This window comes from Bombus huntii, unplaced genomic scaffold (genome assembly GCF_024542735.1).
Source record: "Bombus huntii isolate Logan2020A unplaced genomic scaffold, iyBomHunt1.1 ctg00000072.1, whole genome shotgun sequence".
NCBI classification, from domain to species: Eukaryota; Metazoa; Arthropoda; class Insecta; order Hymenoptera; family Apidae; genus Bombus; species Bombus huntii.
In genome coordinates, this window is record NW_026099330.1 from 432,807 (window position 1) to 455,564 (window position 22,758).

At 35.5% G+C, this 22,758-nt stretch overlaps 1 protein-coding gene and 1 long non-coding RNA gene across 2 annotated transcripts in view; one reads left to right on the top strand and one right to left on the bottom strand.

Annotated features, from left to right (window-relative positions):
• Positions 1–794: 794 nt before the first annotated feature.
• On the bottom strand, positions 795–8,938 carry LOC126876361 (uncharacterized). Its single transcript, XR_007694139.1, has 3 exons — positions 8,760–8,938; positions 5,812–5,989; positions 795–4,398 (listed from the first exon to the last, which is right to left on the bottom strand). It is a non-coding gene; the product is annotated as an uncharacterized LOC126876361 (long non-coding RNA).
• A 2,096-nt stretch (positions 8,939–11,034) lies between these two features.
• LOC126876351 (venom serine protease Bi-VSP-like) overlaps positions 11,035–22,758 on the top strand; it is a 101,472-nt gene continuing 89,748 nt past the window's right edge. Inside the window, exons 1-6 of the mRNA XM_050639203.1 lie at positions 11,035–11,765; positions 11,837–12,034; positions 12,217–12,312; positions 12,384–12,538; positions 12,867–12,921; positions 13,794–14,357. Coding sequence (XP_050495160.1) covers positions 11,747–11,765; positions 11,837–12,034; positions 12,217–12,312; positions 12,384–12,538; positions 12,867–12,921; positions 13,794–13,816 — 546 coding nt within the window. The 5' untranslated portion in view covers positions 11,035–11,746 and the 3' untranslated portion in view covers positions 13,817–14,357. The remainder of the gene's footprint in view (positions 11,766–11,836; positions 12,035–12,216; positions 12,313–12,383; positions 12,539–12,866; positions 12,922–13,793; positions 14,358–22,758) is intronic.

Sequence of the window (22,758 nt, forward strand, 5' to 3'; positions counted from 1 at the left end):
AACTTCGAATTTAAAAGATTCAAATAGATATCTTAAACGTAATTAAACCCTCCATATCGTAAGAAATTAAATGAAATTGCGCAAGAAAGTTAATACATTTAATGTATTATTTTAAACATTTATTTAAAAACATTTATTTAAAATTTAAGTGTAGGCGTTGACGCGCGCGCGCCATTCGAAGCATTTGTCAGTTCGTTACATCTGCGGTAAAAGTTGTAACTACGAAGAAGCTTAACATATGGTGCGTCTCAAGACGACAGTAAAAAGTATTAAGAGATTTTTCGAGATTTTTTCTTTTAAGTTTCCAAGTACTTTTTCTATTTAACTTCTTTTTTTTTTGCATTTTCTCACAATATTCAATAAATAGAGACGAAATATGACAGTTCTTAGTTCGGGGATTTATTGGTTCGAAAGTTACTTCAAAAGTGTTTCTGGAGTTTGTGCGGTTAATACTTTTAAACTACTGAGTACGACTTATTCCGTATGGCTGGACAAATCTTTGTTGATACTGTAAGCGTAACTGGTCCGGATATTGTCTTGTGGAGATAGAAAAATACACGAAGTATTGATTGAACTACATATTTTTTTAATTCTTTTTTAATTCTTTTAGTTCTTCATATATTGATAATAGAACGATATTCCGCTACTTTGAGCACAATATAGTAATGTTTAAATAAATAATAAAATTTACGCATTTCGTCTTCATGCGTCGATAAGAAAATGCAAAAAAAGTTAAAGAAAGATGATGCGTAGATGCGAAGTTTAGTCAGCAATAATATTTAAAACCTCTAAAATATATTGTACACATTTATTTGCAAATAAGCTCAATGAAATTAAACTGTAACTGTGTTTCCAATAATGTCTTCGATGTATTGCTCGCCATTATGTCGGATTAACAACTCTAAGTGATCGACCTTAATCACTAAATGGCGGCCGTGATTCAGTGGTATAGCTTTACATATGACGGACATCGCAGGCGCTTATAAGACGTCTATTGTGAAACGTTTCCAATAGCACCGTTTATGTGATAGTGAAATCTGAATATATATATATCGCTGAAATATATATCGCTTATCACTTGAGTCTGACACGATCGTTTTTAAATAGAATCACAATTTTTTATTCTTTACAAAATCAGTCTATAAAGATTATGTGCAAATAAAATAGATAAATAGATAAATGGTTGTACAAACTTATAAAACAGATATTACAAGTATATCTAAATAAATGATATATTTATAAATTGTAATATTTGATCTAAAGTTTAAATAAATAAAAGAGATACTCGTGACTTACAATAAAAGTATTTTTTTTTTCAATTTTTAAACAAAGCAAAAGTGGATAACAATTTTTCAAAATGTAAAAATCAACACAATGGTTGGTTTCTTTAATTAATCAATAACGTTTAAAGTTAATTAATGTCCAGAGTGGTTTGTACATTTTGTATTTCGCCGTATTTCAACGTTCGCTGTGTAAATAGAACTTGATGCCTGAAATATCGAAAAAATAATTAAATCCGATCGTTCTGTCGAATTTGCAAATTGTATACTCGTGTAAAATCGAGTGCGCTTGTGTATGCTGATACGAAATGTGGTAGTATATTTTTCTTTTTTCGATTATCGTTATCACTTTTTGTGTGGAAAAATTAATTCCGTGAAATGGAAGTGCAATCAATACGGTTTATCACGAAATAATAGCACAACGACGGTACATATTGGTATTGACGTCAGCTTCACAAAATTTCTCGAGTATCGCGGTCGACTATTTGGGTTAAGAATTCATTTTCAAGGTTCTACAAGCACGAGTATCTTATGGATATGAAATTTTCAGTGTACATTTTAATAACCATATTTCATATTGCATGCTGCGGTCCAAGAAAAATCCGCAGTTAATATTCTGCTAATCCCTGCTGCTTTCAAAGACCATAAGTAAGGTCCGTAAGGTCGTCCGTAAGGTTTAAAAGATTTCGAGTAGATTTGTATTACGTATTTTATCTTCTAATTTTTAAAGAGAGGGTCGTGTTTAATTAATTGAAAATGACGAAACTGTAATGGGACATTATTATCAAATATTAAACGTGGTTCCATTGGGTACTTTTATGGTCTTTGCGAGATATATATGCATTATACGTTGCTATTAGCAACGCGTAGCGATGAACGATGGAGAGCAGTACCTTCGTTATCTCGTCTCGGTTGTGTACATATCAGTAATGCACAGTACTCGTACTAAATATCTTACAAATTCCATACAGATTTTCAGATTAGTTTCGAATAATACCAACACGACCATGATAGTCACAGTACAGTATTAAATAGTGCCACTATGCATAATACACTCCTAAAATGTTTCTACAAATATATTTGTCCGAATATTTTTGTCAGCTACTATATCCTAACCAGGATTTATTAAACAATATATAGATTTAAAAAAGAATATATAACGACATTACTTGTTTAGGCTAGATTGGTTTAACTTGTATAGTTTTAATAACTGTGTAAGATCAAACAAGAACTTATCGTTAGTTTGGCGAGATTTGATTACACGAAGCAACATAATTGCTTTGAAACTCAGGACAGAAAACAATGTCAACCGGTAGACGCGTTTGTCTGGTGAACGTGTAACGCGTGAATAATAGATAGCGACAATCACGCGAACGCTAGTTACAGCTGACTTGGCTTACATTGTAGCATTCAAACTAGAGTATACGAGCCGTAAGCGCTATTGAAAGTTCAAAGGCCGACTAGTGAGCTTCATCCTATCTCATTTTTTAATCAGGCGATGGATCGACGAATCGTATTGATTTCGAGGATTATTATAGTTCTGTGGCAATTTTAAAGCGTGGTTTGTCTAATCTTGTCTCGTTAGCTACAGACTCTTTGGCGAGCAGCCTGAAACTTGATCCAGTTTCGAGAAAATGAAAAATTCGTTTCTTCTCTTTGCTTCCCTGTTCCCTCTTTCCTCCTTTTTCCCTTTTTACATCGCGTTAAGACCCGTTAAATAATATTGACTGCCGTGGACGCTGGCTGAGAAGTGCACTTTATAACTAGCTTTAAAATCACTGACGTCGATGAGGACAAAGGTAAGTTAGAGGGTCATTTATCTGAGCTGGTGTTATTCGACCTGAACTCTGCAGCTTTTCAGAGCTTCTTTCGTTTTTCTTTTAAGAGCAGAGATGTTAACTGGTCTTTTGTTACGTGTAAGAAGTATGTACTAAAGCTTATTTATCACCAATTGGTTGCTCAAAATCGAGATATACATACCTATATTACATTAATACGTTACAGAAGATTACGCGTTAGTTAGCTTATGAGAATTTATAGTGTGTCACAGATCACAAAAGCAGAATGACTACTTTTTCATAAACGATATATGTATATGAATTGAAAGTTTAACTATTACGCCACATACTTCTCTCGATAAACGTCGTCGAGTGCATATTGTTAAAGAATATTAGTCATTTGAATTAAATAGTTTCGAAGATACTAATGCTTCTGTGAAGTTTTTGCAGGCTGTTAATTTTTTATTGAGATACTACAAATTTTGAATAACTTCGATTAGAAATAAAAATCACATTACATTAACGCGTAGAATGTAACGTAACGTAGATAATGTAAATATAAATTATATTACAAGGAAATAATACGGGCAAGTAATGTGAAACATTCTGGTTAAAATTGCATCCTTTGAAGGCTAGGACACACAGTACTTACGAAGTAGATTAAGTACCAAATGGGGTACTTAAGAAAATTCATGTTGTCATTGTTTAATAAACATCTTTAGCTAATAGCTTTCTGCAAAAGCTGGTTCAAGTTATGCTAGCTTATTCCTTATTAATTGCAATTATATTGTTCGTATCTCCTAGAGGATTAACAATCCATTTTTATAATGGATAATAAAAGTAAATTCCTATTAGGTTGTCCCAAGTTTCTTTCGTTTTATAAAGAAATGACAGATGCACAACATATTTTGTTTTATGTTATTCTATATTATTTTACATTAAATTGGAAAAAGGTGGATCACACGTAATTCAATAAAATAATATAAAACGAAAAATGTTGTACATCTATTACTTTCTTATAAAACGAAAGAAACTTTTGGAACAACCTAATATTTCTCTACTACGACGCTTTTACAGTGCTAAAATATTTGATAAAAATGTTAAGAAATTCTAATATTGATTTAAGCGTATCGATTTATCTGCTCTTCATATTTAATCAAACAGAAATTGTTAATTATGATTTCCACTTAAAAGCGGATTGCATATTATGAGGATAAATTATCAAATTCATCTCTAATATAGACATTAGAGAATCATTCATAGCCGCAATCCTGTTTACCGCTAACATTCCTGGTACTCAATAATTCATTAGGTGACTGCTTTAGCCGCACAGAATACACCTACAAATAATTAATCGCGATTAATATTCCATCGACTTTTGAAAATCCCTCATGTGATCTATTTCATGCGATGAGAATACGTATAAATTGAGATTGCGATCGACCATCCTCAGTCGGATAAATCGAGTGATTCAAATTATAACACAAAAAAAAGTTAAAACTAGTTACATTATCTTTTTCAATTTTTATGTATTATTTGGCGGAAGAAACTTTGGTAATTGGTAAGTAAAGTTCACCTCCTTAATGTTAATGATTTTAATATGTTATTAAGCTCAAGGTTCTAAGGAATTTTCTATATATATATACATATACATAACTGTGTGCGTATATGTATAATATACGTATAACAACCAAAGTTCAGCTCTCAAGTGTACGCAAAACTTTTATGTTCATTTTACGCTATACCAGTATGTTTCATGAATTTGTTTGCTAACAGTATCGAAACAAATAACAAGCAGAGGACGAGCTATTCATGAATTGTTTTGCCAGCGTGTACGCTCCCAATATTTTCTATTTGAGAAAACATACTTGTTGCTATTGCAACTACAAATATTTTTACAGTCGACGCTTTTGCCGTGAATCATTGGCTAACATGTAAAATCGAGAAAAAACATGGTTTATTGTGATGGAAATGTGGAAAACCGCAAAACAGATATAGAAGGGAAAATAAAGGAAAGGAAGATAGATAAGTAGAAGCTTGGGGTCAAGTTTAATTCACTGAAACCGAGCTGCTTGTATTATCACAAAACAAAATTGCCAGTACGTCATTTCCGTACTCTCGTCCTCGCGAAAATGGTTTCGCTTGTTAAGGAAAAACGAAGAGACAGGGAAGAGAGGAAAAAGCAGACGGAGAGCGCTTTTAAAAAGCTGGCGAACCGTGTGTTACCACAACGAGACACGCGATGCTATTTGTCGCTTTAAATTGTGCCGCAACTCGTTTTTGAGATCTTTGCCAGGGGCGCGTTAAAACATGGTAAAAATATATTTCTGGCTTTTCTGGGGTTTAACTGAAATATGACAAATAACGTTGTAAAACATATGTACTTATGACTTACAGAGTAATTGAGTGTACAAAATATATAGTATACAAAATAGCCAGCGATTTAGGGCTTTAAAAGATCAAAAGGAAAGAAAAGGAAAGAAAAGAAGAAAGATAATATATTGTGGCAGTCTAAGTCGATCTAAGAAAATAGATAAAGGGAGGGAGGGGCAAAGCTAGTTAATCTGGAAAGAATCCAAGCGTCAATTTCAAGCATTTACAGAGAATCAAGCGGGCTGGTTAAAGTCGTGAGTTGAGCAATTATCCCGCGTTAGGTTCAATCAGGTTAGTCCCACGCGAAATTGATCCAACCATGCGAAAACGAGTGTATTCTGATTTCTGTCGCAGATACTTCTGGCTAGTGCAGTACCTACACGGTGGTTGTTGAAATAGCCGCTTCTCATCTATTTTCCGCAGCACGGACATCATCCTTTGATCCCTTACGACTAACGAAGTTTTCGAAGATGTACGGCAGTTTGAGATTCTACTTGAAAATGATCATGATTGCGGTCTGTGTGCCGTCTGCTCTTCTTTTTGTCCTTCCGTTAAAGACTGGTAAGTTGATACTGATTAATTATGCGATCGAAACCCTATATAATGGCTACAAAAATGCCGCTAATATAATATTCCTTCTTTCTTGTATCTGTCTGCCTCTCAGGTCGTTTTACTAATTACAATAAGTAATTTCGACTTCTTTGCGCTCCCTTTTAACGCATTGAAACTTGATCCAGTTTCGAGAAAATGAAAAATTCGTTTCTTCTCTTTGCTTCCCTGTTCCTTCTTTCCTCCTTTTCCCTTTTTACATCGCTTTGTTTTACATCGCAATTTACATTTATTTGTAAAGTTTGAATCTCCTCGATATTGAAGATGTTGAAGCTGCAAGTATGTATTTCATTTTAATCCATTCGAGACCGAGATTTAATTGTAAGACGATACCTAAGTGTCGGTACGATCTGAATGTTTAGTTAGAATGATTCTGTGTTTTACTCTCTCCAGGGTATCCTTTTCACACTTTGATTTTAAATCGATGACAATCTTAAATAGTATCCCTCATATTTTTAAAATATAAAATTATATACTATGTTATTCTATAATGTATTATGTACAGTTATATATATATATATATATATATATATATATATATATATATATATATATATATATATATATATATATATATATATATAATAATTCTATATTGAAAAAAATATGAAATTAACATGATATATACATTACTACATAAGTTATATATAAAATATGTATATTATACCCTTGCCTACTGACTGATATGAATTTCTTTCGGTCTCGAATGCGTTAAAAGAGAGCGCAAAGAAGTCGAAATTACTTATTGTAATTAGTAAAACGACCTGAGAGGCAGACAGATACAAGAAAGAAGGAATATTATATTAGCGGCATTTTTGTAGCCATTATATAGGGTTTCGATCGCATAATTAATCAGTATCAACTTACCAGTCTTTAACGGAAGGACAAAAAGAAGAGCAGACGACACACAGACCGCAATCATGATCATTTTCAAGTAGAATCTCAAACTGCCGTACATCTTCGAAAACTTCGTTAGTCGTAAGGGATCAAAGGATGATGTCCGTGCTGCGGAAAATAGATGAGAAGCGGCTATTTCAACAACCACCGTGTAGGTACTGCACTAGCCAGAAGTATCTGCGACAGAAATCAGAATACACTCGTTTTCGCATGGTTGGATCAATTTCGCGTGGGACTAACCTGATTGAACCTAACGCGGGATAATTGCTCAACTCACGACTTTAACCAGCCCGCTTGATTCTCTGTAAATGCTTGAAGTTGACGCTTGGATTCTTTCCAGATTAACTAGCTTTGCCCCTCCCTCCCTTTATCTATTTTCTTAGATCGACTTAGACTGCCACAACATATTATCTTTCTTCTTTTCTTTTCTTTTCTTTCCTTTTGATCTTTTAAAGCCCTAAATCGCTGGCTATTTTGTATACTATATATTTTGTACACTCAATTACTCTGTAAGTCATAAGTACATATGTTTTACAACGTTATTTGTCATATTTCAGTTAGACCCCAGAAAAGCCAGAAATATATTTTCAGCATGTTTTACCGCGCCCCTGGCAAAGATCTCAAAAACGAGTTGCGGCACAATTTAAAGCGACAAATAGCATCGCGTGTCTCGTTGTGGTAACACACGGTTCGCCAGTTTTTTTTTTTTTTTTTTTTTTTTTTTTTTTTTTTTTTTTTTTTTTTTGATATCGGTGACTGCCATATTCTCTTGAGTTTCCAAATCGTAAAGAATCTTTCCCCAGGGATTGGTCAACTGTGTATGTCCCCATGCGACGTAACTTGCTTAAGGAACACAAGCCGGTGATATGCAGGCAACGTATAATTGATTATCATTCGCTCTGAAACGCTGAAGTAATGACCAGTGCAGTGGTCCAGTGGTCATATTGAATGCCGCTGGATATATCAGCATTTGGCAACCTAACCCAGAGAAGCAGGAAATATGAAGCCACCGAATACCAATTAACTTCGTAGTTGCACGGTTCACATTCCATCATTTCTGAATATGCGAGGACAGTCCTCTTATTGTGCTTTTAATTCTTTTATTTGTTTCATTTTCAGCAAATATACTGGTTTTTTAAATTAAGCTTCTTTTTATACAGAGTTACAGATTATATTAATTTTATATAGAATATATTTAAGAAAGATATTTAATTTTTTGCTAGTTAAGTATTGATCGATTAAGTTACTGTACCTTTGTTCCGATAAATGCGTGCCATTTCCTCGAATCTAATATCATAGCAAATGCCAATACCTATTTTGCAGCCCTTCACATCGAACGTCGTTAGGGAGTTACCAGGACTGAGTGAATCACTCTCTCGAAAAGTAATCTTATTAGGAATGTCGATGTCGAATAGATGTACCTAATAACATAAAAATGTGGTCGCTAATTCTATTGCTGCAACTTTTGTAATTTAATATCAAAGTTACCAACTCCTAAACTTTAATTATTTTTTATTTAATAACTGACAGCGTTTTTATCACTTTCTTTTATTAAAAAATCTTATCATTTAATAATGTTTAAAAAGGAGAAAAAATAAGTATAATAATATTTTAAGTATGTGAAAAATTTATACAACAACAAACACATTACAACAAAAATGGGCGTTTCCCGTATCATAACGTATTTTATAAACCGTAAATTATAGAATTGGTTATAGTATACGTATGTACATATGTATATTCCTAAATTATTCCTAGATAGAGTCACTTTCTTCACCCCAATATTTTCAAATTCAAAGCCATAAAGGAATATATTACTTACCTTTCGGTGTTTTGCTATCAAAGTTCCATCGGGACCCCAAATAGTACAGGTATTGTACAATTTAGCGCCCTCTATTTCAGGCATCGTACCACCAACTACATAGATGTTGTTTTCTTTAGCTGCGTTCGATGAAGCAACGCTCGTTTCACCATCAGGAATACTCTCGGCGTATTTTGGAAAGTACTCTGCATTGCAATATTTCAATTAATGAAAAATAACTGTCTTTTGTTCCAACCATAAATTAAATTGAAATGTTTGTCAGTTTTTTATTTTTTAAATTATTAAAATAACTAAGTTTTATATTTCGACTTAATTAAATATGCAATTACTTAGCTAATAGTATATATAATAAATTGTTTCTACAGGTTCAAAATGAAAAATGAATATTTAGAAATATTTAATTACGACAATGCTATTTGTGTTAGCATCAGTGGCTTGTTACTCAACGACTTTGCTAGTACTTTTTGAAACATAAAGTTAGTTTTCAATTAACACTTATACTAGAGGCGGAATTATAAATGCAAAATAATTGATAATACTAATTTATAAGTACCTAATTATTAGTATCTTAAAAAATATATTTATACAAAAATCACGATAATCATGAAAATGGGGAAATCCTATATTCTCGAATCAATTCACAATTTATTTTGTATATTAATTAGATTCCGCGCTCATCAGTACGTACTCACTGGCGACATCGAGAAAATGTATCGGCAATTCCTCGTACGACCAGAGGATCGGAAATATCAAAGGATATTATGGCGCAGCGCGAGTGGAGAAACAGAAACATATGAGCTTAACACCGTAATACTCTTATCATAGAAATAGAAGCAGTCCTCAATTCCCGCCCGCTAACTCCTATCTCCACCGATCCAAATGATCTCCTAGCCCTCACTCCCGGACATTTCCTCATTGGCGATTCATTAATGTGCTTACGTGATCGAGATTTCAGAGACATTCCATCGAACCGACTCTCCAAATGGCAGCATATCCAACAGCTTAAACAACATTTTTGGAACCGCTGGCATAAGGAGTATTTGAACGAGCTAACCAACCGCAATAAATGGAGCAAGGGTGGACACAGCATCCAAAAGGGCACAATCGTCATCCTCAGAGAGGACAACGTTCCCTCCATGCATTGGCCTCTGGGCCGAGTTATCAAGGTTCAACCAGGCGCCGATGGTGTCATCCGGACAGCTACAGTTCAGACGGCAAAGAGCATTTTGGATCGGGGCGTCAAAAGGCTTGTCCCACTGTCAATTCAACCCGATCTCGAGAAACCCGAACAACTAGCCACCGAGACGAAATAAGATGGGAACTTCAACCACACCTCGCTAGTTTGATCGGTACCCTCTCAACGGGGGGAGAATGTTACGCCATGCGGCTTACAATAGGTCATATTCTTAACTATCGATCGCGGCACTATAATGTCGCAGACGGATCGTCGCGTCTGCCCGGCAAACAAACATTGTAGTGGCAAGCGCATGGTTCATTAAGCAGGGCGACTTCCAGAAACGTCGACTCGTGGCCCGTATTTTACCTCGCAGTAAAAGAATGTGGCGTGATCCGAACGTAGTGGGGGTCGCCTTCCAGAAAAAAGGAAAAAAATCGAAAGGCGTTCAGAACTTTTCGAGATGTCGAACCGTCAACACATGTGGTATGTCGCGCATTACTTATCAACCAAAACGCAGTTACATTTTTTTTGTTCCATTTATATCTTTCTAGTTAATAAGTTGTTGAAATAAACATTAATTTATTTGTGTTAATTCTGTGGAATTTCGTTGAACTACCCTTATTATCATAATCGAAATAAGGGGATCGATCAGTTCGTGGCGTCGATTATTTAATCGTAACGGGAACTTACAACTCTCGTTGACGTGCTATCTCGCGATCGCGTCTCTCCGCGAACGGTCGAAACAAAATGATTCACTAAAAACTGTCCTGAATTCCTAAGAATTTATTTACCGCAAAACTGACAAAGTGTTTATTTAAAACATGAGGTTGAAGGTAGTCCTTTTCTTTCATTTCATTCATTTTCATTTTCTTTCTTAAGTATGGCTAACACAATATCTAATCAATTAAAATTTTATATTTTCACGTGAAAAGTTTCTTTAGATAATTATTATCAACATGATGACTAACTCTTACGGATTAATACGTGTCTGTAGGGCAATCCGGTGGACTTGATCGGCCTTTTACTTCGAAAGTTGAGTAATCGGTGTCGCTTTCTTACGCATCTTTGAACTGTATAAATGTTTTAAAATTGTTTGATCCAGAATGTACCACACCGGACAATCAAGAAGGCAGGTGCCTTGACTACAGAAAATGTAAACCTCTGCAAGAAATATGGCAGATACAGTACCGTACAGCCACCGATTTTTATAGACGATCAGTGTGCAGATACCAGGGCAATGTTACGATCGTTTGCTGTCCGAACGATCCAAACAAAGAGAAGAGAGAAATTTTAATAAAAACTGTGTATAAGTATAAGGCTTTGCGACCACCATACTGTGGTTTTAGCAACGTCTCTCATACCAGGGTGGTCGATGGTAAACCAGCTGAACTTGGTACGTTTTATGTCTTTCTTTCCGATTAATAATAAGCCATTTACTGCAAAGAATGAACTTTAAAGGCATTAAACAGCACATCAATGTACATTTCAATTAGACTAAATAATAATGCTATGATTTTATCGGTAGTAACTTTACTTATTAACTTGAATTATTTCTTTCTTTTACTTCATGTTAGGAAGAGTATCTTTTTGCTTGAAATAAAAAATTGATATAGGAGTAATAATATGGATAGAGATCAAAAACTGTTAGGGCAGAAATTACACGTTTGAACTTTATAGTTCAGTATAGTTCAAATAGAAATTATATAGAATTATTTAATAATTTGTATTCCACTGGAATAAAAATTTAATTTCTGTCTTTATCAAATCTCTATTTCAGAGTATTTGTACGTATGTACTTATCGTCTGCTGTATGATCGAATATCGAATAGGTAATAATCGTTGTTACCCGTTATGTGAGAAAAAATTATGTATATTCACAACTATGACTACTGCATTTTAGGCGCTTGGCCATGGATCGCTGCATTAGGTTTTCGTAATCCCCGAAACCCAGACAAACCACTATGGAAGTGCGGAGGTTCCCTGATATCGGCTAGGCATGTTTTGACCGCAGCACATTGTGCACATATGGATGGAATAGAAAACATACACAATCATAATATTGCCATTCTTAGATTGGTGGAGGAGGTGCCATTTTCGAGTAAGTCCTCAAATATATATATATATATATATATATATATATATGCTATTGAGTATTACTGAAGTATCATATCCTGAAATTTCTTACTGTACACATATATTGTGTCATAAAGCGTGTATAATTCTTTCTCATACTTTTGGTCATTCGTTTCCTGCATTTTCATTTATTTTTTTATTTTTCAGGGTACGTATATCCCATTTGTACGAAAGAGCCCCTACGAAAGAGCAACTTCGTCGGCTATAACCCCCTTGTTGCTGGATGGGGAGCATTAAGATATAGTAAGTGATATCAATTTTATAATAAAATTAAATAGTTCCAGTCTTAAATATCTTTCTTATTTTCTTCGTAGGACGACCACGACGTAATGCATTAATGGAAGTACAAATGCCAGTGATTAAGAACGCCGAATGCAAAATAGCTTATTCCAAATTTCCCAATGCACCTGATATCACTGATGGTATAATATGCGCCGAACATGCTCAGGGTGGAGAGGATTCTTGTACGGTAATTAAGTTACAGAGTTACTACAAACTATACGGTATCTGAAGACACGTCGATTCGAATTAACATCAAATCGACGTCTTAAACATTAAAAATAATAGATAAACACAATTTAATAGTTTTGCCCACTTCTCACACCTCGTTATGGTATTTAATCTAATTTCCTTCTAATCTTAGTTTTGCTCAAAATACATATAACATGTACGTTATAAATTGGAGTATTTCAATACACAAATCAATAGAAGATTATTACTGTATATAAGTATAATTTCAATACAATTCGATCGATATATTTCAGTATCTTTGATTAAAAATTTAACGATCCTTTCAGGCTGACCGCGGCGGACCACTGCTGATACAACATGAATTAACCTCGTATTTAATAGGTATTGTGTCTTATGCTTATAAGTGCGGCACAGCTGGGTATCCCAGCGTTTACACTAGGGTCACATCGTACCTTGACTTCATTCTCCAAGCGATGCAATAATATGATATTACTGTTCCATAAATATCATTGTGTAAAAAACGTAAAGTTGGATTTTCTTATTGTGGAGATAAGAAACAGCTCAAATTTACATTGTTTTGTACGTTACAAATTATAGGCTTAAAATGTACGAAATGTAACTTTGAAACGACACTAATTTTTTACGCACGATAAACCTCCACGACTTAGGTATGTAAAGATGATAAACGTATATTAATTCTATAAATTTGGTAATAATAAACCAACTTTCTGAGAAGTTCTGTAAATTTCGTTTCTGTTGTATCAAGAGAATAATGGAATATTCCACTTAGATCGTATACTTCTTGTACGTACGTACAAAATTTTCCGGCTAATCTAAAACACTTCATAAGATAGAGAGCTTCTGGAAATTCGGACACAGAGAGTGCATAAAATACAAGATAAGTCTCGTGTCTTCCAAAATTATTTTTTATTCGCTAAAAACGTCCTGTGAAACTTCACTTATTTTTTATCACTTTCCAATTCAATACATAGTTTCTGCATTTTTGACTATATGTAAGAGAAATTTCCATTCAGCCAAAGGTGTACTTACAGATTATAGATTCCTATACGACTCTCAGTAAAAATTTATCCGCACTCCAGATAGTTAAAACTTCTGTCGACCGTATTGATCCATCTGCACTCTTCGTATGACGTCAATATTTGTTCAGTGCTGCTGCGCAGGTTTCTTTGTGTTACGTCAATTCGTTTGTGACCGTTGCGCGAGTAATGGCGCTTTGCAATGGTGATTTGCAGGAAAACAGTGCAGGATGCTGTGATTCGTTTCTTGTGGTCGGAGGTTATGTTTGATGCCTATATTTATCAAAGATTTAATGCACATTATGGAGAAAGTGTTTTGTCACGAAGTGTGTTTGAATGGGCACAAAAGTTCAAAGAAGATCGCACAAGTGTTATGAAAAAACAGCTGGACGCCCGTCCACATCCACGATGACAACATTGAACGTGCTCATGAACTTATGCTCTATGGAATAGACGAGTGACACTGGATAATGTGGCAAATCATTTGCAAATCAGCCACGGCTCTGCTTATGCAATAGTGCACGACAGATTTGGATTTTAAAAAGTTTGTGCGAGATGGATGCCGAAAAAGCTGATGAAAAGGTGAAGACGACGATGCATTCGTGGTTCGCAGCTCAGCCCAAAACATTTTTTAATGAGAAAATACAAAGGTCCTTCGGCAAATGGACAAAGTGTATACAGAAATCGAGTGATTATGTCAAAAAATGATGTATGTCTTTTTTGACAATTGCTTAAAATAAATTCTACACCGACAGAGCGGCTAACTTTTTACTCACCCTCGTAAGACACTTAAATTTCCAATCTATTATGATGAATAAAAGAGCTTATACTATTAAATCTAATTGTATTTTGTTGCATGAGAGTACACGTGTATGTGATGTACATTACCTTTATATCCCCTTGAACGCTTCAATATTGCGCATATATACTATATTTTGTACAGCTTCTATAAAATTTCGTATGTTTGTTTAGGCTGTTAATCTAGAGGCTGGAGTACAAAGAAGTGGCACAATGATGTGGGCTGATGACATTTATAATTATCAAGGAATCACCCCTACATTCGCTCAGGTATATATCGTTGACTATAACGTATTTAACATATATGATTGTTAGAATATTAATAATTAATTTTTAATTCTATCAGAATTTTAATGAAACTGTCCCTTGGGAAGGAAGAACTGATACCTTGATATCACGGTTTGTACATCCTATATATACGACAAATTTTAGAACATTATATAACGAAGAACCAGATCGTCGTGGCCATGTGATGTGAATAAAAGGACTTGAATTTGATGATATTTTTATAATGTTAGATAACATAACTAAGTATCTTCACAGTAAGATAGGATGACATGGTTTACATGATCTTAATGTTGTTCACTCGAGTGATGATATTATAAGGAAAAGCGTAATATCACAGGTAGGATGATTCATAATTTAGAACTACTAACTCATGTATGTATTAAAAATTAAAGAAATATATTAAATTTTATAGGATATTTATGTTTAGTAACCAGTAATTCAGAGATTGGTATTCATGGTTACTATAACGAGGCTGTAGAAACGCACCCTTTCTTCTTTGCAAATGGCCCTGTATTTATGTCTAAGCCGAAACTGGAACCTCTGAATAATTTAGATTTATTCTTGTTATTTTCTAAAATACTTATCTACAGTATACCATAAGGAATGATACCGTATCGCACCTAATCAAGTGCCTTAAGAAACATCAACAGGATATCACAGTAATCCCTTATCGACTGATATGTAAGTAAAAGTTATCTGTCATTGTTATACACAATTATGTGTTAGTGTTATACACAGTTATTTATCATTTTCTATTAATTCAGTTGTAGCCACTACAATATCTATGACACTGGTAGTAATTATAAGAACAATAATGATGTTCTATAAGAGGAAATGATGATTAGGAACAAAAACTTACAGGTAAGTCAAAGTATATGTTATTTGCCATTTGAAAAGAAAGTTACTAACTTGGAATTTTTTGATAAATAATAATTGTGCAAAATATATTGGATTTCAAATTTGTCAAAAATTGAAATTTAAGAAGCATTGTAATAATATAACATTAATATTTTGATTTTTCAGGAGATATCATGCGGTGGATGGATAATATGTAAAAAATATTAAGCAGTATATGAATTTTCATATTGCGTAGAGATAACAAAATGAATTTTAAAAAATGTCGACACGGTAATAAGAAATAGCATCGTGACAAAGAATATATAAAGACAGTTTCATTTTTTATAAATAAAAATTTGTTGTTCCAGATTTTGAAATACAGTGAAACGTTTAATTAGTATCTTAATATCTTTAAATAATTATTATTTTAGAATCAATTGTAATTGTATCATACGTACTTTTGAATTCGTGCAAGAACATATGTAATTTTGAAGTAGTTATTATTAGGAAACTGTTAGACGCGAACAGTATGCGAAAAGTTAGTATGCAGTGTAATAATTATCAATCAAAACACAAGAATTAAATTCTTGAGGAAAAAATTTCCGGAATTTCTTATTTACATGATTATAGAGAAATCCATAATAAAAAGGAGCTGCTTTCTAATACTTCGCTTCCTTGTAATGCCTACGTTAACAATAACGAGGTTCGACTTTTTGTTTTTAGAGGGATACTGGAAAATTTGAAAGTACAGTACCATTGGGAAGAAAATCACGATATTGAAAACGATATTTGCAAGTAAATTTCCAAAAAATCTGTTTTCAAATTTTCGCTTTCTATTTCACATTAAAAGAAAGGGAGGGCTGCCTTCTTTTTCTGCAAGACAAAACAAACATTCTGAATCTCGTATCAATGAATGATGTCAATAAGTTATTTTTCTTTTCAGATTGAACAATATTCCAGATTTATTCATAATTTCATACTACGCGAAGAATAGACTTTCATAGGTATATAAAGGAAATATTAAGTATAGGAAAACTCTTTTTCGTTGTAGGTGACATATGCTTCACGGTTGAACACATGTATTTTTGAACACATATAAATGAAAAAGTACTCTTATGGAGAAAAAGAATTGATACCTTCGATTGACATTAGATAATGTATATAAACTTATGAACAATCACTATCACTATCAGTTTGTATTTTAGGTGCACACGCAGATTTGTTGGAGTTCTTATAAAATGTACTTCCTGTACGAACGTTTTATTCTTCCAAATTTTACGATACTATGTCTCATATGATAACTATATGGATTAAACGTAATATAAATGATCCGAAAATAGACTCGAACGACATTAATTGTCTTTCTATTTATACCAATATCGAAAATACAAGTAAAGCTGGAGCAATAGTATGCAAGAATGGACTATTTATTATTTTAAACCAAATCATAGCATATTCAGAATGCACAGTATTATCATGAAATGTAAATGAATCAGTTGTAAACGAACGATTTTACTGTAAAATCGTTGCCGCCTTTTTTTCATCTGAAATATAGCAGCAATGAGTACATTCTTTTAATATATAATAAAACGAGATATCTTTATAAAGTTACATATGTCATCACTGGTAACTGTTATCTCGTATGACACCAAATATACCGTTAGTATGGAATGATATTTTTATGAAGATATACTTTAATGATAGATTTTATGAATGAAACGTTATATAAGAAAAATTATCTCTTGTTATTCTATGAAGTGTAGTAGCTAATGAAGATTAATTTTACGAAGTATTAGAGCAAAAGAGAATTAAAAAATTAAAAAGATCTAAATAAGATTGTTCGTGTGGCTTAATTATCTCAATTCTGGTACACCACTTGTTACATTCTAACTAATTAGCGCTAAACAATAACTTGCAAATATTAAAGATATTAACACCTAAAGGTTTTCAGGAAATTTTATAATATTTGATTATTGTATATCTAGTCATTGATTGATAAAATTTCATGTATAAGCATAGATCGAGGTTGACGTCATACGCAGATTGCATATCATTGACAGGTATCGTTTTAATTTATTTTATGGCTAGAATCGTTTGAATATTATACGAATAATTATTTCCATTCGAACGATTAATAAATCACGTACCTATAAAAGATATATTACGAAAAAGAGGTGACGAAACAAAAAAATATTGGAAATTCCGTTGTCATTAGATCAATTATTTTTGCAATGATTTTTATTTCCATGTAATTACATATGAAATGGCTAATTCATTAACATCTCCTCGAATCGAATATAATTCGTTACACTTCACAACGATTCAAATAATGGACGGGAAATATATAATAACTTTCCTGTCCTTGCGTTAAAACAGTACTGTACAAATCAGATGATACAACCTAACCCCAACCTAACCCCAAAAAACCCAATTACATCCACATTGCATGACAGCACACTTGCAATGGATTTTTGTGATTTCAATGTCACAGACAATGACACAACTAATCAGAACACGTTCGAGGCTATAGACATTGAAATTACCGCGTGTTTAATACGTTTAAAGCATAAATCTAAATTTCACGCGATTATTTCTTTGTACATTGTGAAACTCTTAAATTATCTTAATCGAATAAATAATCCTAATGTAATAAAACATCTTGAAATAGACCTAGATATCTGAAACAGAAACTCGAAGGATAAGAAATCCTAAAAGGTACTAATCCTAAAATAACAAACTCCTAAATAATAAACAAGTGATAAAACCTGTTATAAATAATAAACCTTACCTGGAATAATCAAATCCTAACTAATCGAAAATAAAATAAGGCAAGCAATTCTTAATCTTTCAAGTAATTTTTCCGAAAACACAGAAAGATAGAGAAATTAAAAAGACGCAGCACAAATTGCAGCACAATGAAAGTTTCGGAGCGATGAATACGATCGTATTAAACTAAATAATTTTCAAAAGTGAAATTACACTGAAACGTATATCGATGATATTTGTCATTTCTACGATCTGTTTCGCTTGATCGTGCTTCTTTTCTGATGTAAATTCAATTTATAATACGAACTAAGTTTCCTTTATTATTATTAGTCCTGCGTCTTTTTAATTCGTCACTTCTTTTATTTCAGAACAATGACGGGCTCCAAGATGCTGTTCGGATGTTTGGCGTTAATTGCTTTTCTGCATCCATTAGTTCACGTTTGTACTTCGAGTAGTACAGCTCAAGGTTTGTACTTCGAGTTGTCTTTTTCCATGCACTTCAAATTCCAATACGATCTGGTCACGTGGCCTTCGTACAATTTCGAAATTTTACCTGTTTGGTAATCGTCAATGAAAAAAGAAGTTATGCGTGACCTCAACACATTGAAACAATTTTTATGATTTTTTATTTGCCGGTTGGTCAGCAAGTTAATGGAAAAATTTCACTTAACTATTCGCGTTAATCTCTTCGGTTTAACTTTTGGGAAATGCTTCGTTAGCTTCGGGAATATTCCAACGATTCGTTTTACGTACAAAATAAGCATGATAAATATTACATCACGGTAATGTAATATCGGAATATATTAAAGGTGTAATTTTGTTCGATTAATTATAATTTATTAATAATGGATTGAAAATACAGATATTAGTTAGACAGAGAAACGATGTTTGATTAACAGGAAAACTAAATGCAACGCTCGTATTTACAACAAATAACTTGACAACTATTTGGTAACTCTCTCTCTCTCTCTCTCTCTCTCTCTCTCTCTCACTAGCAACTCTAACACTCGACAACACTCGCAACTCAATTCTAACGACTCTATGCTTCGACGTCTCGATCAACTCTGATTCTCGCAACACGCACACTTTTCGATTCGCCTTGAATAGCGAAACCGTCCTTCTTCTAACGTTGTCTATTGTTTCCCTCATACCTATGTAAGAACTACCAACTACGTGCCTTTAGTCACGTAGGCACTCTTAAATGTAAACGAACCACAGAAACACGACGTACACGGTTTTTCTATTTTCAGCCGATCTCCAATCAAAGCTATTCTACGATATTACAATCGGCCTTTCCTGACAATCACATCTGCCCTCAGATGTGCTCATCATCGCCGCTCGCACTTACATCACTATCGTCAGCATTCCACCATTTCATGTGATCGGCTGCCGTGGAAGTTGTACGTGGCCCTTCGTGCTCCCCCTCTCGCTGCACTATGCATCGGTCATTTCGCAGGACTTTTATCACCCGATACGGTCCAAGAAACTTCGGATGCAGCTTTAGCCCGGGACCCCTCTGCATCCTCTCGATTGCCACTAGATCTCCCGTCCTGTATGCTGTCGCCTTCTTGCGTCTCCTGTTATACGCCCGCTTGTTTCGGATTTGGATCTCCTCAATCCGTCTCTTTGCGTCCGCACGCAGCTGATCTCGTTCCTCTTGGAACACCGCGGCCTGTTCGTCCTCGATGCTACTGCTCCTCTTTCGCTCTTCCTCTATCTTCCTCTCCGTTGTTTGTTTACCCATTTCACTCTTGTCAGGGGCTTTGATCGTCGTGGCAGCATCGTGACATTTTCGTAGGCTCGGTTCGTACATGGAAGACGTTAACAACTTACCATCTACCGAGACTATGATCTCTTCTTTTTCGAAGGTCTTCACGTTCATCGTGTCCTCGACAATCCCATCGTCGTCCTCGTCATCCACATCCTCTGTATATCGATATTATTGGAGGGATTCCGCACGTGCGACTTCCCTTGTCTTTTCGTTCGCCTTGCATTCACTCTCTTCGAGTCTATCCGAAAACTTGAAACAACCCTCACATCCGCAACGCTATCCTTCTCAGTAAATTCGCAAATATCATCAACAACATCCTGTTGCTGTTGTTTAGCCAGATTCTTCCTCCTCGTGATGTTCGCTAAGTCCTCCTGCTGGCCGCAAGAATCCGACGAGGACACCATCTCGTGGTCCACTTTACCAATCACCACGTGTCTTGCCACTATTCTCCGTTCCTCCGACACTTGCTGCACAGCTGCCCGATACTTCTTCAAAACTTCTGCTAACTCTTCTTTATTTTCTTCCAATTGCGACAGTAGCTCAGTTCGTTCGCGACTAGCTACATTAACACGATCTTCTGCTTCGGAACGTTGCCGCAGTACTTCCTGCAACGAAGCCTGCGTCTCATTCGGTTCTTGCTCCAGTGCCTGTTTCGCTTTAACTGCAACTGCTCTAGCGCATTCTGCATCTTCTAACTGGTTCTTCAGCTGTCGTAAAGCTGCTTTACCCGTCGAGTCACCTTTCGATCTCTCCAGCATCGTTTGAGCGTCTCTTAGCAATGCTTTGGTTCTCTTCAAATCTCTTTTTAGCCTATGTTGCATGTCCTTAACGTGTGACAAATCTATCTCACTCGCCTGTGTCTCTACATCTATCTTGAGGACTTCCGGACACTCATCGGGATTTTCGTCCTTTATTCTACTAATAAAAGATTCTCCCCCTTTTATACTTATTTCAACAGTGTCCAAAAAGTCTGCGCCAATAATAAGCGAATGTTGCATCACTGTGTCTGGAACTACGTGTATGGTTATACAGTACGACTCATTGTCTATAATAATGTTCGTGGAAAATTTCCCGAGCGTAAAATTCCTTCCGGAACCGACACCGCCAAATCCAACGATTTCCCGACTTAATCTGGGCGCTCCGATTTTCACATGCTGATCTGCTCGCATTAGAGTCAGCTCACTACCGGTGTCTATCAACGCGCTCAATTTGAAATTTTCCATCTTAACATCCTTACCACGCCTTGTTTGTAACGACCGAAACACGCTGTAAACTTTTTTTGAGGGCTCACCCAAATTGTCGCAACTTGATGCGATGTGTCCGTACTCCCTACATTTGAAGCAATTGTAGCATCGCGTCTTCCTCGCATCTCCAGATCGACCGGGTTCCTTGTTCCTCTCGGTTTCGGACAGCTTCGCCACCGGCTTTACCCTGTTACTCTTCGGCTCCTCAAATTTCGTCCTCATCTCCATATCTCTTTTTATCGCTTCGTAGCGCCTGAAACGCTCTTTTAATTGCTCGATATTCCTGGCTCCGTATAGCACAGTCTTGTTCGCGACCTCGTCGGGAATGCCTTGAATAATGTAGTCTATCAAGGATTGCGTATCAACCCTTCCTTGTTTTGCAATCCCGCACATGTGATACATATATTGTTGCAGACTCTCATCTGCTTTCTTCTTTCTATGGGATAACTCGCCATGTATCTGTTGGTCGCTTACTACATTTTCAAACTCATTCCTCAACGCCTTTTTTAGCTTTGCCCAGGACTTCGCGCATCGTTTTTGTCGTACGAAGGCCTGAGCGGAGCCTGCGAGTAATTTCTTAGCATAGGCCACCATGTGGGCGTCTGACCAACCCCACACTTCTGCCATTTCCTCGAAGTCTTCCACCCACTGATTTACCCTCAGCAGATCATCCCCGCTGAATTTCTCTAATGAGTCTTCCACGTCTTTAAGACTCAACATCGAACCGACGCATACCTTCTGCTGCTACTCATCGCGGTCCTGATACACCGCTCGCGTGCCTCTCCTGTATTCTCGCGCGCCTTGTTTATCGTCCTCGCCTTCACTTTCGTCGGAGCTCTCTTCTTCCGACGATACATCGTCTCCTTCTAGGGCCGCCTGTAGCCGCGCGCGTAGTTCGGATTTTCTTCCCGTTACCTTCAACCCCAAGCTAACGAGACGCGCTCTCAGCTCTTTCGTCCTCAGCTTCTCGAGGTCTTCCTCTCCCTCTTGACTGCGTTCGGCTCTCTGCTTGCTTCTTAGATCTCGCTGGTTTGTTGGTTCTTCGCCACGCTTCGAATCCTTAGGAGTAGATCGACCAGGTTTGCACGCTCTGTTCAACCTGGCAACCAGCACTGATCTCGCACCGGATATAGGCAGATTCATCTGTGCGAGCTTACTCCTCAGCTCCTCCAGCGTCAAATCCTCTTCACCCGACAATCGTTCGTCTTCAACGTTTGCCATTTTATTCTATTCTTTTCTACTCCCGCAGAAATAGCTCCGTTAAATCGTATCGTTTCTCTGTCTTATTCAATCCCGGACGAGCCCCCACTTGTAATATCGGAATATATTAATAATGGATTGAAAATACAGATATTAGTTAGACAGAGAAACGATGTTTGATTAACAGGAAAACTAAATGCAACGCTCGTATTTACAACAAATAACTTGACAACTATTTGGTAACTCTCTCTCTCTCTCTCTCTCTCTCTCTCTCTCA